This window comes from Microdochium trichocladiopsis, assembly GCF_020744255.1.
Source record: "Microdochium trichocladiopsis strain MPI-CAGE-CH-0230 chromosome Unknown B0I36scaffold_4, whole genome shotgun sequence".
NCBI classification, from domain to species: Eukaryota; Fungi; Ascomycota; class Sordariomycetes; order Xylariales; family Microdochiaceae; genus Microdochium; species Microdochium trichocladiopsis.
Genome location: NW_025763547.1, coordinates 1,168,200 through 1,182,981, shown reverse-complemented (window position 1 = coordinate 1,182,981; position 14,782 = coordinate 1,168,200). Strand labels below are relative to the sequence as shown.

Genomic DNA, 14,782 nt, shown 5'->3' with positions numbered 1-14,782 from the left:
GCCATATCTTCAGATATGACGGAGGAAGAGAAGAACAGAAGCAACTCGCCAGTCCAAAGGCAGGCAGGCAAGGCGAAAAAGGGTATTTGTTACATTCATGTTGCCGACTTATACCACAGCGTGAAGAATGAAGTCACTATGAGGGAGAACCATGTTTCATTTATGCCATTACGACAGTGATGCTGGAGACATACATGCGTACATTGAAGAAATTTTAAGGAAAATAAAACCGAGGGGATACACGCTTGTGCTTGTGGTGGAGGTAACACAAAAATGCAGAGCCGGACACTGCACGAGCTTTTGTTCCGAGTACAACCATCATGCATCCTCATATCCCAGCTCCGTTCATGTCGCACACGGTATGGACAAAATGCTGTCCTCATATATGGGTCAAACAATCGATGTCAAAATATGTGGTATCACTTATATCATTAACGTCCTGCCTTCAAAAAGTGTCTACAACTACTCCACAACCCAACCCTTCCCAGGGACCTTCTTCTGCCTGACTTTCCTCGCCGGCAACGGCCAGCCCATACCGCCGCCCGCGCTCTCCGACCGCAGGTACGGCACGACCCAGCACTCGCGCGTCGTCTGCCCAGGCTCCACCTTGACCTCCTTGATCGGCTTGCCGTACTCGATGAGCGGCGTGCCCTTGGCCAGCGCCGCGAGCTGCGCGCCCGTAATGTCCGTCAGCGCAATCATGCGCGTCTTGGGCTTCTTGAGCATCTCCGGCGACGGCGCCGCGCGCTGCAGGTTCGAGTAGATGATGTAGTCCGGGAGCTCCTGCAGGCTCTGGTGCGCGAGGCACGAGGACGGGTGGATGAAGACGGCCTTGTCGACAATGTCGTCGCTGCGGGAGCTGCCCTCGAGCGGCTTCAGGGGCAGGTAGGGGACATCGATGGCGCGCTTCGGCTTGCGGTGGACCTCGGGCGGCACGGGCGCCAGGTCGGCGCGGATCGCGACCTGGTCTATGAAGCCCGCCGCGACCATCTGCTTGAGCGCCGTGATCTGCTTGGAGGACGGCCGGTCGAGCTTGTCCCTGTAGGTGAGGTTTGCGAATGCGGGGATGTCCTTTTGCAAGAGGCTGGTGATTTGCTTGCGAAGTTTCTGCGTCTCCTGGAGCGATTTGAACCGCACAAAGTGGTCCTCGCACCACTGCTCGGTCGGATCGTGCGCAAACTCGCCGACAACCTGGAGAAGCTTGATAGCATCTGATGCGTCGTCCAGCGACTTGAAGTTGCGGTGTACTTCATTGAACTTCTTGCGGGCAAGGCTTTGGCGGTTCTCTGCCGCAATGTCCTCATTTGTGCGCAGGCGATCCTCGGTTTGCGCGATAGCTGGAATGGCCTGGCTTTCCGGGATGAAGACCTCTGCCACGGAAAGGCCAGCAACAAGCGCAACAGTGTAAGGCAGACAGTCGTGCAAGTGCCCGATCAGCAGTATCCGCGCGAAGCGCGGTGGCAGCGGGAACTTGGACATGGTCGTGCCAATCTGTGTTACACTTCCGGTATCTGTGATCGCAGACAGGTATTGTAGTAATTGCTCGGCTTTCGCAATGCTGTGGCGGTCCGGTGGAGTCGGGAACGGGAAGTTTACGACGTGCTGGAGGCGCATGGCCTTCAGCTGGAGCACAACACCCTCAATGGGCATGCGCAAGAGTTCTGGCTCGGCAAAGGGCGCAAAGTCACGCTCGTAGACTGCGGATGAGTACAGTCTGTAGCAGTGACCAGGTCCTGTACGACCAGCACGACCAGACCGTTGGTTGGCGCTGGCTTTGCTGATCCAGCCAATCTCGTAGCTTTGCACTCCATTGTCCCGGTTGTACTTGCGCTCTTTGGCCCTGCCACAGTCAAAGACGTAGCGTATGCCGGGTATTGTCAAACTCGTCTCCGCAACGTTTGTGGCGAGAATGATCTGCCGACTACCCTCTGGTGGCTCCTCAAACACCCTCATTTGCTCTCGTGTCGGGAGTAACGAGTATAGAGGCAGGATGTGCATCTTGAGAGGACCACCACTGGTCTCGTCTGGAATGTCAAACATGCCGTCGTCTTCGTCCTCATCCTCTGCATCAGAGTCGAACGGAACGCCATCGTCATCCGCGCCGGTGAAGTCGTTGACCTCGCCGAAATCAATGTCTTCTACCTCGAGCGGCGCCTCCGTCGCAGAGATACGGACCTTCGGATATGCCACTGGATTGAGTCCGCCGGATGCTTGCTTCAGCTTCTTGCTCAGTCTCACAATCTCGTCGTGGCCAGTCAGGAACACAAGGAAACCTCCCGGGGGAAGCTTCTGGTGTCCCCTTGTGATCTTCCTGAAAGCCTCCTCCACGTAGTCGTGCTTCGTCTGGCGTGCGAAGTGGACAGTGACAGGATGCTGCCTGCCTTCCACGTTCAATATCGGAGGTGGAGTTTGGAACAACATGGGGTTTTTCGTAACATCGTCTACCCTGAAGGTGGCAGACATGACGATGAGCTTGAGGGGGCTGATCTTGGGGTTCTCTTCCGCCATCTCCTCTCTTAACTTTACAACCCTGCTCAACATGCCAATGAGGATATCCGTGTTAACGCTCCGTTCGTGGGCTTCGTCGATGATGATGGCTGAGTACTTGATGAGCGAGATGTCGCTCGCCACTTCCCTGAGCAAGACACCATCTGTCATGAACTTGATGGCGGTCTTGTCGTCCGTCGTTCCCTCGAAACGGATCTGGTAAGCGACAGTATCGGATCTGTCTCCGAGTTCCTGTCCAACACGTTTGGACATACTGACCGCGGCGACTTTCCTGGGCTGAGTGACACCAATCAGACCGGGTGTAGGGGAGTTTGGAGATCCATATCCAGCTTCGAACAGAAACTGCGGCACTTGTGTCGTCTTGCCAGAACCGGTCGCACCACACACGACGACGACATTGTTGTTGTGAATCGCTTCCATGAGCTTCTGTTCCTCGCCGACCACGGGAAGCTCGAGGCGCGCAGCTTGAATCTCCGGCGTTCTCACGACAGGGACGCTGTATGCCTTTCTCGCAGTGTTCTGAGTTGGCAAAAGTTCTTGTGGTAGGGGGTCCTGCTCGATTGGTCGCGGCTTGAAGTCTTTCGGCACCGGAATATCTAGCACACCAGCGCCGTTCTCTACAGGTTGGTAGCCGAGCGCTTCGTTGCGCTGCTCATGCGCCCACGCCTTGAATGCGGACGATCGTTGTTTTGTGTCTGGGGCCTCGTCCTCGTCTTCGTCTTCGTCATCATCTTCACCAGATGAGTCGTCTTCTTCACTAGATGTGTCCCCCTCGGCGGATGAGCCAGCCTCAGCATCCGAGGCATCGTCTGAGCCGCTATGTTCTGACATATCCACATCCTCTTCTTCTTCAGCGGAGCTGAAGCCACCCCACTCTTCCTCCTCGGACTCAGAAGCTGACTGCTCTGGTCGGGCCACAGCTTGGGTGACCACCACGGGCGGTGTGGGTTGGGATCGCAAGGACACCTTTGACTTGACGCCGCCTCTCTTCTGACGCTTCTGAAGTACCGGCCGACCTTCATCGTCTAGGTCTAGGGGCCGCTTCAGGCCAGATCCTAGTGATGGTGCCGTTGCCACAGACGGGTCTGCTTGGGGCTCTTCGACCGTAGCTTTCTCAGCTCCTGGGGCCTTGGTTTGTTGCGATACCACCGGTTTATTGTTCTTCAATGTCACGGTGCCCTGAAGTTCGTCCCCTTGCTCCTCCTCCTCGGACAAGTCGGACGGAGCCTCATCACGAGTCTCGAAGAGCAGCTCGTCATTCCCTTCGCCTGCGATGCCTGCCTGGCGCTCCCGCAACGCCCGGCTGAGAGCCTGGCGCTTCGTCTCCTTGGTCTGTCCCAGGCTCCTGCTGCTGGCGTACAGGCTAGTATCGATCTTCTGGTCGGCGAGCTTTGCGAGGAGCACGCGGTTCTCGTCCTTCTTGAGCTTCGTGTCGATGTACTTTTCGAGCCTCTTGGCCTTCTTGCTGCTGATCTTGGCGTCGCCCTGGAGCTGCTGTCTCAGCTGGGCCCGCCGGGCCTCCTGCGCGGCCTTTTGCACCTCCGGGAGGACCTCCAGCGCATTGCTGTCGCCAGGCTGCTTTTCGGCGGCCGCAGCGGCATGCGGATCGAGCGTCGCTCCGTCCTCAGCGGTAGAGGTGGACTCGTGCTGTGCCTTTTGCCGGGCGAGGACCTTGTGCTTCCTCTGCCGGGGCACGAACTTCTTGGCCATCTTGACTCTCTGTGTGGATTGGCGCGTCAAAGAAAAAGCTCCGACGAGGCAGAGATGCGACGGCACAAGCTCCCAATTATCGATGCGCCTGGCGCTCAGCGTAGCATAGTGTGTGTGTGAGAGCGACCCTGGATCTCTTTCAAAAATTGACCGCCCTGGCAGAACTTTCTGCGATAAGCCCGATGTGAGCTAGCGCGGGGTGCGGGCGCGGCAGGCCGGGTCCACACGGGCCAGGATACCTTGGGTTATGCACCTTTGCTGCGCCATGCCGATGTACCTCATCCGGAGCAGGCAGCCCCACCCGCCCGGGCACCCCCCACTGAACGGCGCTCCCATTGTCCGACGCCCGAGACTCTCCAGCGACCGATCTCCGGTCATGAGCATTACTTTGACGGGACGAAACCAGCGGGACTTGCTTCACCGTATCCTTTCCAACTCTGCTCACCTGCAGCGAGAGTACTCAGCCAAATCAATCGGCATTAGCACTTTGATCTCGGCCTTCAACCACAAGCGAAAGGGCGAAGCAGAAGTATCCGCCGTCCGTCTCCTCTGACTCCGCTCAAACACTTCCTGGCAACTTTGTAGACGCTGGGAACCAGGAAAAACAACCATGGAAGAACCGCAAGTCATCCCGGAAGCTTTCCCGGCTCAGTCCAATCAGGTGCAGGGCAACATCGACGGGATCCCAACGGAAGCTGCAGTTCTTTACTTCGAAGACAAAATTTTGGTAACTCTATCACAAGGCGGCAGCCTCTCACAATGGGTGAGTTCCAAAGCTTTAGCCGCACTTGAAATCATACGAGCCACCGGCATGCTGACAAACTGTGAACAGATCCAAGTACCGCTCTCCGCGCCGTCAGCAGCCAGCGTGGACATGGCCCTTGCGGATGCGAGTCTGCTGCCCCTGACCCATCTTACGCCAAAGACTCTGCTCGGTGGCGGAGGTGAGGACCGCGAGTCTCTGGGGCAGCTCTATGCTGTGCAGATAGCCAGCCACATCGTTCGACGAGACAGCACAGAGAAGCGGATGCTCGTCGTCGGGCTGGGCATACCACAGCTCAAGCCAGAGCGCGAGGCCTTCTTTGACGTGATAGAGCTTGTGCAAAAAGTCATGGTATGAGAGCTTCGTGGGGAGGTGCGCCGTCAGGGCTATAAGACATCCGCCAGCACTGTCCTTGCACAGCTATTTTTGGCGATACGCGTTCGGTGGTCATATTTTACCCAGAAGGTACAGCTAGGCTGGAGATATTGTACAGTCATTGAGTACGTAGGCTTGTGACGGTCTATGCCTTCACGACCTTGCCGCTGGGCGCAAGTCGCTCCATTTCCTGCTTCTTTAAGAAGTCCTGTTGTGCCTGATCGAACCGCATTTGGCACCCTGCACCAGCGTTAGTCAAAGGCATGATCACTTCACGGTACATATGTACCAGGGTACCACTCACAGTCACCACACGAGATCGGCTCGTATTTCGGAGGATTTGCTTCGGATGCGCATGTCGGCACAACGCCCTCGACGCAGTTGAAGTTGAGACCTGAATATATTAGTTGAAGAACTAGATATGGTTTACTGCGGGGCAATGACAGGTTTCGTGTCTCAACCAAGACCAAGAATGGAGGGGGGAAAAGAAGCACGGAACACACCAAAAAAGAACGGCATTGACACCCGCTCTACTGCAGACTCATTGGTGACTCGGTGCACCGTGGACTTGTACATGTCGTTGCACAGCCTCATGAGGAAGTCGCCGATATTGACAACGATTGTGTCTTCGATGGGAGGCGCCTGTGTTAATCACCAAGGTGACAACAAGATCAGCCACGACATTCTTCACCCGAAGGCGGACGTCCATTCTGTACTCACCTTGATCCACTGCCCTTCCTTGCTGAGAACCTGCAATCCACCAACGGTGTCTTGCCAGAGAAGCGTAAAAAGCTGGAGGTCCGTGTGACTCCCCAGCCCAACAAACCCTCCTTCGATTTCGTGTTCCGTGCGCGGCGGATAGTAGTTAAACACCCCGTCGGCTCCAGGGAAAGTGACCTTGTCGTCCCAGTAGTCCTCGGGCAGGTCGAGCGAGAGGGCAAACATGCGCACCAGCCTTCTCGACAGCTGCAGACACGCCGCCCAGTAAGCGAGACAGTCCCTCTTGAAGCCCGGCAGGTGCGCCGTGCCATCCCAGACAAACTCCTCGCCGCGGATCCACGGCTTCACCTCCTCGGGCACGCTGGACAGCGGCATGGGGTGGTCCGGGTCGAGCTCAGGAGAGTACCGGAACGAGAAGGACTCTCGGACGTCGGCGGTCTCGCTGGGTGATATCTGCGTCGTCTTGGCGCCGTGGTAGCCGTTGTGGTACTTGCTGTGGACCCTCGTGGCGACCTGGTCCTTGAGGTGCTGGGGCTGCCGCATAAAGTCGAGGACCTGCTGCTTGCAGGTGCTGATGGTGGCATGGGCGATGCCGTGATTCTTAACGTAGAAGAAACCATTGTTCACTGCCGCGGCTCTGATCTGGTCCGAGACGATCTTGCGGTCGGCCAAGTCGTTCGAGAACATGGGCGCGAGGTCGATGATGGGGATCTCTTCGGCCGTGCAGTCACGAGGCGGATGGGGCAGGACATCGCGGTATACTGGGCCCAACGCGGTGCGGAGCTCGAGTTTCGTAGCAGACATGGCGATCCAGTAGAAGATAATAGAACGCACGATATCGGTAGCTTATAGTGGAAGGAGGAAATATTTGGGGCTTTGTGACTACTCAGGAGAGCGCTTATATGGAAGCCGATAAAACTTATGTCGGTAAGACGAAAGTTGCGGGAGCTTCTGTTCGGGTCTGGCTGCACTTATATCAAGACAACCTTGGAAAGCGGGGTGTCCCTATCGAATGTACGCTGGCGCTCTATTGTGATAGCGACGTACTTTCTTTTTCAAATTATCCAGCCACGACAGCAATACGATACCATAACGAGCATCATCTGCACTTGCGCACTTGACCGATGCGGAGATACAAGTTCAACCCCGCAGGACACAGCGGAAGCCGTCGTTACACCTAGGAGAGCTGGGAGCTCCGGCAGAGCTGGGAGCTCCGGCAGAGCTCCGATGCCTACGGCTATCGGCGGAGATGATTACACCTTGGTAGACACGGAACAACATCCAGCATGCTGCAGAGGTGAGCGGCTACAGAATTGTCTTGTACAAGCTTGGTATGACTCACGCCGGGCCGGTACGCGAGCAATTAATATTAGTTGCTCGACTGTGCAAGTGACAAGTACTGAACCCCAGAGAGGGACGACTGTGGAACTGCCCCGGATGGACTCAACCTGGGAGATATGGATCTCTCCACGTGGGACTCCAATGAGCCAATGGGAAAGTGCCAGCCAGTTAGCGTTGACAACTTTCCGCTTTGACGGAGGTTCCACAATCTAGTCGGCTTCATTCTGCTCGTGAGAATTGCCCGTTGACCGACACGTCCACGTTTCACCAAAATCAACCCCAGCAACAAGGCAACAAATGCACATGCCCCCCGTAGTCTGAAAAGGAACGATTGTGGTAGCATCATCAGGAATCACCATGAGCACAAAGCCCCCAATCAGAGCCTGTCTGTTCGACATGGACGGCCTGCTCCTCAACACAGAAGACCTGTACACGCTATGTTCGTCCACGGTGCTCCTTCGCCACGGTCGCCCACCTTTACCCTGGTCCCTGAAAGCCAAGATGATGGGAGTGCCGGGCTCGTCCAACGGCGACCTCTTCCACGCGTGGGCGCAGCTACCAATCTCACGCGAGCAGTTCGCCGCCGAGCAGCGCGAGCAGCAAGAACAGCACTTTCCCGAGTGCCGACCGCTACCGGGCGTTGAGAAACTGCTCGCCACCCTGCGCACGGCTAAGAGCGGCACGGATGGCCGGTATCCTATGCAGATGGCCCTTGCGACTAGTAGCGAGACGTACAACTTCAATCTCAAGACGTCGAACCCGACCACCAGAGCAGTCTTGGACCTGATTGAGCTGCGGCACCGAGTACTCGGGGATGATCCCAGGGTCCCGAAGGGTAGAGGCAAGCCGTCCCCAGACATCTATCTCGTGGCTCTGCAGGCTATCAACGACACTCTTCCCAGCGATGTCCCACAAATCACCCCGGCAGAGTGTCTCGTCTTTGAAGACAGCGTCATTGGTGTCGAGGCTGGCAGGAGGGCGGGTATGCAAGTCGTCTGGGTACCGCACGCAGAAATCGCAGCGCAGTACCACGGTCAAGAGTCTGAGGTCCTTGCGGGGAGAATCGGTTTGGTCCCGATCGGAGACGAAGAGCAGCTCGGGCAGCCAGGCGATGGCTGGGCGCAACAATTACCGTCGCTCGAGAACTTCCCTTACGCCCGTTACGGCATGTTCGTCTCCTGAACGACTTGATTTGGGGTGCCGGTCATCAGGTGCGCAGATATTGGCAAGGCGATCCTGATGCCATTTCGTTATCTGCAACAAATGAGCTTCTGGAGCGGAACATGCCCAGAAGTCGAGAATGTGTGTTGAAATTGCCTGATCAAGGTTAACAGCAGTGGAACCGTCGACGAAACATGAGCAAAATCACACGCAAAGGGTACCGCGGCATCTCTCTCGTCACTCAAGAATACAAAGAACCCAACCTCCACTGATACAAAACATAGAGCGAGCTGCGTGTGATGTCTCATGATTCATTATATACGGTATCCTGCCACAGTATGTATGCAGTTCTCTAAAATTGGTCTAGATCACGGAAGTCAGTATGTGGCCGCTCGTGACACTCAAAATCCACGCCTCAAAACTGGCAAAAGACTCACCCAGGGTCATGCTCATGCTAACGTCGGTGTTCTCCACCATCTTCTGGAACTCCTGGAAGCTGATCTTTCCGTCGCCGTCGAGGTCGGCCTCCATGATCGTCTTGTCGACAATCTGCTGGAGCTGCTGGTCCTTGAGGTTGCTGCCGACCATCATCTTGAGCACGATGAAGAGCTCGCCGTTGCTGATGTAGCCATCGCGGTCAATGTCGTATACCTTGAAGGCGAATTGGAGCTTCTGCTCCTTGTTGCCCTTGCTGCTGAACGCGCTAAGCCCAGAGACGAACTCCTCAAAGTCAACGTCGCCACCGCCGTCCTCGTCGAAGATGGCGATCATTCTGTGGGAAGGCAAAAATTGCTATGGTCAGTGTCGTGTTGCGTCCCAACAGGGCTCCGAGGCCAGGAGTGCTCGTGCGTACCGCGTCGCCAGGGGGTTCGAAGAAATCTGAGGCAGGCTCAGGAACTCTTCGCGCTCGATTGTTCCAGAGTTGTCCTAAAAGACGACGCCGAGTTAGCGAACAGCTCATCTCAATCCACGTCCGTCAAGAAATGTTTCGAGTGTACCTTGTCCAACTTCATAAACCTCTTTCTCAACCGGTCAACCTCTTCGCGGTCGACTATTCACATGGTAAGCATGGCCCTGAAGACTCTTCGTGGGGGTTCGTCGTACAGTTCGTGGCAGAGACAATGTTATCCATTCTGGCGGATGTCGTGTGGCGCGTGGGTCACAAGTAACAACGATCGCAAATGCTGGAGCGAAAAAGTGCCGTCGAGAGCTGTCGATGTTTCCTCCAGAGTTCGACGAGCTTCGAAGCCTCCTTTCAAAATAGGATACCGTGAAATATTCTGCTCGGTAGGGCCGGGTCAGGTGGTCGTCGCTGTCGAGATGGTGAAGCAGTGGTAGAGGTGACCAGAAGTGACCCCTTCTCTGGCATGGTGGGGTAGGGACTCGAGGAACGGGTCAGTTGCATTTGTGGGGCCGCCGCCCAAGCAGTCCTGGAGGATCCTGGGTTCTTCATTACATAAGCCACTCGTCACCCGACCTTGCCATGACATGGAAATCGTGAGGCAGCCGGCTACATGAAAGCCACAATTACAGCCACAGTGACAGCCACAGGCCTAGCTATTTCACTTACACGATCCGGAGCTTTGCATCTCGGCCGACGAGGATCCATAGGACAATGATTGCCTAATGGCTCGCTGCGTTCACTCTTTCGAGATTGTGCTTAAGAATTGCCTTGGGGAGCTTTGAGGAGAATGAGAACAGCCAAGTAGAGCTCGGGACAAGAAGAAACACAGCTGCCTCTGAGCATACCCGCTTCTTCTGATCTCCTTTCCAGCAGCACCAAATGTGTGATACAGACGTGGTGTCTACTCAGGTTCTACCAACCGAATCTCTTATCAACAGAAGTCTTGAAAGCGATCCATTTGTCCCTCTCACAGAGATAAATCGCCAAGTCCATGAATCGCAATCGGCCAATCAACAAGGCACGACATCGGCATGCAGCGCCATGCACATGTTTGACAGGGGTGACCATGACTCGCCCTGATGGAGGTGTCTGGGGTTTTGAGAAGAAGAATCGCATTCTGCTGCAAGCCACCACGCCAGCCACTACTAGGACTGGACATTCAGGACATGGCGCCGACGCCTATCCATGGTCATGATGTCAAGACAGCTTCCCACTAGCAAGCTCTCGTCCTAGCCTTGTCGCCCTTGGAGCTCGCCGGTGGACTTCAAAGGCTGGTCTGAATTTGCGCCGTCTTATCTGCGCAAGGCCTCCGGGGTCGTTACTATTGGGCCATTGCCATCTTCTGCTTCTTGGACGAGCAAGACGACACCGTGTCCGTGTCCAGGTCTCGAGGTTGATTTGTGGGGTCACTTCGTGTTTCCTAGTGGGCGATGCTCGTAGTGTCTTCGGCATTGGTGTGCACCTGTGCTAAGCTGAGGTAGTAGTATCACGGGCACTTCCCAAGGTGAGACCCAGGTAAGTTTCATGGGGTGAGACACCAGGAAGCCGCTCTTGGAAGAACCTGGTATGCATGCACATGAGGAACAAACAAGAAGATGAGCATACCTGGGGGTTTTACATTCCAACGAAACACTGCGAGACACAGGCTTTTCGATCTCTAAGAGATGCTGAAAATCATCTGAATGCAAGAGTGTGCATGCAGATTTGGAGAAATCAGGTTTTCGCTTTTGTAGATCTAACACCGCGCATCTCGAGGAGTGCAGTCCTGCTCCTGGCCATGCCTTGATGGTCGCATCAGGCCCAGCGGCCTGGCTTTTGCCCCTTTTTTCCGAGATAGCAGAGCCTGGCCTGCTAAAGTGCTGCGCTTACGTGATCGCGGTCCTCTCTAGAGAGGAGAGGGGGGGCGGTGGCTGTGCGTGCCCACAAGAAATAGCGCACGCTGCTACTGTTGGTGCGAGTGCAGCTAGCTAGAGGCGTGCTCGACCCCCCGCCCTTCAGAGGCTGGCTGGCTGGCTGGCTGGCCCCTCCTTTTGCCCAGCGGCGGCGCAATCTCATTTGCCCCAGCGTGAACCTCTGACGCCTGCACGCGCACAGCACAACTGCCCGCCGCCCATACCACTGCACCACTCCTGCCTGCTCAGTGCGTGTGCATGCCATGCTCCAGGCTCCGCTCCGCTCCCACCCAAGCAGGCAGACTTTTCTCCGGGCACCGCTCTGCGCATCAGCCTCCAGAGCGCATACCGAGCAGAATTTTCGCAGCACGGCCAAAACAACGCCCAGATATCACCATCACAGATCACCCCCAAACCACGCGTTTTCATCCCCGAAAACTGCGTAAATCGTTTATTCATGATCTGATTTCTCGGGTCCCCGGATTTTTTCGGGCGATTTTGGCCTCCTTTCACCTCGTCACCCCCCCCCTTCTTCCCATCTCCTCTCGCCCCCGCCCAGGCACCGCTATGGCTGCAGTCATCGCGGCCAACAGACGCGTGAGGGTCAAGAAACTCAACGCAAAAACCCTCCTACCAATCCTTCGCGAAGATCAGGTCGACCCGAGCGAATATGAGTCTCTCACCACCGAGTCCCAGATCGCGACTGGCGTCGAGCAGGCCGAGGAAAACGTGAGTCTGATGTGACCGCTCTTTCCTGAGATGTGGCCCGTGCACACCGCGTGCCACCGCGGTGCCGCACTCTCTCCTGCTCACCATTTTGGCGCTAGTCCAAATTTGGATCTTGCCTCCTTTGGGAAGTAGCACGTGACTAACTCGAGTCTTCAACATCACAGGAAGTCCATCTCCAAGCAGCTCTTAAGGGCAATGGCGTCGCGGTCACAAACGAGATCCCGGTGCCACCGCCGCAAAAGAGTGAGGCTAGCTACGACGAGCTGTACCCCAATACTTACGTAGAGCCGCGAAACTATCTCAAGTTCTCGGAAACGGTAGAGGACACCCTCGGGACATTGGGGCCGGATGCGCCCTACTACATGACCACCGAGGATGACGAATTCCTCAAGACTTACAACACAAAAAAGCCAAAGCGCGACCAGCTCTCGGAGGATGACTTTGAACTCATCATGGAGGTGTTTGAATACACCTCCAAAGAGCAAGCACCCTTTGCCGCTGTCGACGGCACAGCTGTTGCGTACGAGCCGATGCTGGTCGAGTTCGAGAGGCTGAAAGGCATCATAAACACAAAGGTGATCCAGGCACACGGAAAGAACACTTACGAGTACTGGAAAGCGCGGCGGGCGGAAGCTGGCAGTAAACCATTGCAACCACAGCTCAAGTTTGAGACACACCAGGAGCGAGATGACATGGACCCGTATGTCTGCTTTCGGAGACGTGAAGTCCGGCAGACTCGCAAGACAAGAGCTCGCGACAACCAGGTCGCTGAGAAGCTCAAGAAGCTGCGATCAGAGTTGGAAGACGGTCGGCGCCTCGTCCACTTCGCTCTCCGCCGTGAAGAACTGAAGCGAGACATGCTCAAGCAAGACCGTGCCGTTTTCGAGAAGCGCGCGTGGTTGAAGCAGGCCAAGGTCCGCCTCAACATCAAAGGTGATGATGATGACCTCATCAATTCCAAGCCGCAGAAACGCCCCCGTACAGATGCCTCTCAACCTCGTGCTGGACCTCAGACGCAGTTGCGCATCCAGGTCAGGCCCGATGGCAAGACTGTGGAGCAGCCTGATCTCACTCTGCTGTCTGACAAGCTTGCCGAAAAGGAGAACGAGTTGAAGGCAGACATCGAGACGAAGATGCAGAACCACAAGAAGTGGAATCTGAATCACGTCGACTTGACTGCGAGACCGCTGCCACCACCTCCCCAAGTCGAGCAGGCTGCCGCTTTCAGGCCAGCCAAGACCCAGCAGCTCATGACTCCTCCTGCTTCTGCTTCTGACTCGATGGAAATTGACGAAGCTCCCAAGCCTCAAGCGGTGAAGGAGACGACACCCTTCGTCTTTACTGGCATACCTTCCGATTCCGACTCGGAAGAAGAAGAATCTTATGCCTTCCGCCGTCGTGTTGGTCGTGGCGGTCGTCTGTGGGTAGACCGCCGGCCTCTCCGTACTGGACTCAAGAGTCCACCAAGAGAGGCGAGTTTTGGCAACAGTGACCAATGGAAGTATGACCAGGACGATGACGAAGAGGGTGATGTTCCCACGTACGACATTGACGCGTATAGTTTGCGCCAGATGAAGTACAGGTCCATCATTCCCATCCCTCTTCCGCTCTTCTCCCGAAGACAGGTTGATCCTGCCGCTCTGCAGTCCGCCGCAAACAACAGACAGGCTCTCGCACAAGGCCAGTCGTCTGCGCAACTGATCGCAGCCAAAGCGCATGCTGCTCAGGTAGCACATGGGCAAGCCTCATCTCCACCGAAATCCATCTCCGCTCAATCTCCTCCGGCGCCGGCCGTCAAGTCATCCACCTGAAGACAGATCCTGGCGAGAAAACTGCCGGGCTCGCCCATGACATCCTTGGGTCGATAACCCCCCTTGCCGCATAATCTTGTATATACTTTAGCCCGCACATATGGGTGAACAAAATGTAGCGAGCGGCGAAAGTAGGAGCGTTGCTTTTTTGATATATATTTGCTCGGGGTGTTTGTTGTACGATGTATACCAGGACGGTCATATGCATAGCAGTGGAGTTGGGCTGGGCGGTTTTGTCGATTCGGAATTCAGACTCGAGGGCGACCAGAGTCACCCTGAAAATAATAATAAAAATGTTAAACACTCTTCATATTATCTTCCGTCGAGCTGAGTTGTGCGTGCGTGGCGGCGGACTGGGTGATCGTTCGGGAAGGATAGCGGCAATGCGAAGACGTCTCGGATCGCATGCCGCACAGAGGATATAATCTGTAGATCCGCCATGCCCCTTTCTCGGATGATCTGTGCAAATCGCCCAGGCAGCTGTTGTCTGACTGTGGTTCGGTGTCGATATGGGCCAGAGTCGGCAACATTTCCCACGCCTCAGCAGGGCTTGCCTTTGTCGGACCTGGAGAAAAGCGCGACACCAGCGTAAGTCGAAAGGTCTCGTCTGCGCAGTTGCCTGCAAAAAGGTAGAGTCCGAGAGAGGCCGTAGACAGGTGATGTAGGTAGACGTTTGGCGACTGCGTCAAATCTCTGCCGAAGCACTGTGGGGTTGATATGAGGCTGAGTCAGAGCTCCGAGCTCATAGTCTTGCTGCGGCGTAGAAATATCTGGCAATAGACGCCATAGACATCATCGCAAGTGCGGTAAGCCGACCATCCGTGCAGTCTGCGACATGTCGTGCGACGGATCGCTGAAACGAAGGTCC

At 55.8% G+C, this 14,782-nt stretch overlaps 6 protein-coding genes across 6 annotated transcripts; 3 read left to right on the top strand and 3 right to left on the bottom strand.

Annotated features, from left to right (window-relative positions):
- Positions 1 to 462: 462 nt before the first annotated feature.
- On the bottom strand, positions 463 to 4,218 carry B0I36DRAFT_240759 (P-loop containing nucleoside triphosphate hydrolase protein; the record flags this gene model as incomplete). The annotated part of the gene is made up of 2 exons (XM_046149789.1): positions 463 to 3,411; positions 3,445 to 4,218. The coding sequence occupies 2 exons, from the start codon at positions 4,216 to 4,218 to the stop codon at positions 463 to 465; spliced, it is 3,723 nt and encodes a 1,240-aa protein (XP_046013745.1).
- Positions 4,219 to 4,828: 610 nt separating this feature from the next.
- On the top strand, positions 4,829 to 5,338 carry B0I36DRAFT_361659 (uncharacterized protein; the record flags this gene model as incomplete). Its single annotated transcript, XM_046158513.1, has 2 exons — positions 4,829 to 4,981; positions 5,051 to 5,338. 2 exons carry the CDS (start codon positions 4,829 to 4,831, stop codon positions 5,336 to 5,338), a joined length of 441 nt encoding a protein of 146 aa, XP_046013744.1.
- A 438-nt stretch (positions 5,339 to 5,776) lies between these two features.
- B0I36DRAFT_102300 (uncharacterized protein) lies at positions 5,777 to 7,174 on the bottom strand. The gene is made up of 2 exons (XM_046147736.1): positions 6,077 to 7,174; positions 5,777 to 5,998 (listed from the first exon to the last, which is right to left on the bottom strand). Exons 1-2 carry the CDS (start codon positions 6,878 to 6,880, stop codon positions 5,813 to 5,815), a joined length of 990 nt encoding a protein of 329 aa, XP_046013743.1. The 5' UTR covers positions 6,881 to 7,174; the 3' UTR covers positions 5,777 to 5,812.
- Positions 7,175 to 7,774: 600 nt separating this feature from the next.
- B0I36DRAFT_240655 (HAD-like domain-containing protein) lies at positions 7,775 to 8,599 on the top strand (the record flags this gene model as incomplete). The annotated part of the gene is made up of 1 exon (XM_046149776.1): positions 7,775 to 8,599. The coding sequence occupies one exon, from the start codon at positions 7,775 to 7,777 to the stop codon at positions 8,597 to 8,599; it is 825 nt and encodes a 274-aa protein (XP_046013742.1).
- A 342-nt stretch (positions 8,600 to 8,941) lies between these two features.
- On the bottom strand, positions 8,942 to 9,710 carry B0I36DRAFT_348056 (calcineurin regulatory beta sub-unit; the record flags this gene model as incomplete). The annotated part of the gene is made up of 4 exons (XM_046156641.1): positions 8,942 to 9,350; positions 9,432 to 9,505; positions 9,577 to 9,629; positions 9,683 to 9,710. The coding sequence occupies 4 exons, from the start codon at positions 9,708 to 9,710 to the stop codon at positions 8,942 to 8,944; spliced, it is 564 nt and encodes a 187-aa protein (XP_046013741.1).
- Positions 9,711 to 11,941: 2,231 nt separating this feature from the next.
- Positions 11,942 to 13,914, top strand: B0I36DRAFT_361655 (enhancer of polycomb-like-domain-containing protein; the record flags this gene model as incomplete). The annotated part of the gene is made up of 2 exons (XM_046158512.1): positions 11,942 to 12,103; positions 12,268 to 13,914. The coding sequence occupies 2 exons, from the start codon at positions 11,942 to 11,944 to the stop codon at positions 13,912 to 13,914; spliced, it is 1,809 nt and encodes a 602-aa protein (XP_046013740.1).
- Between the last annotated feature and the right edge of the window lie 868 nt (positions 13,915 to 14,782).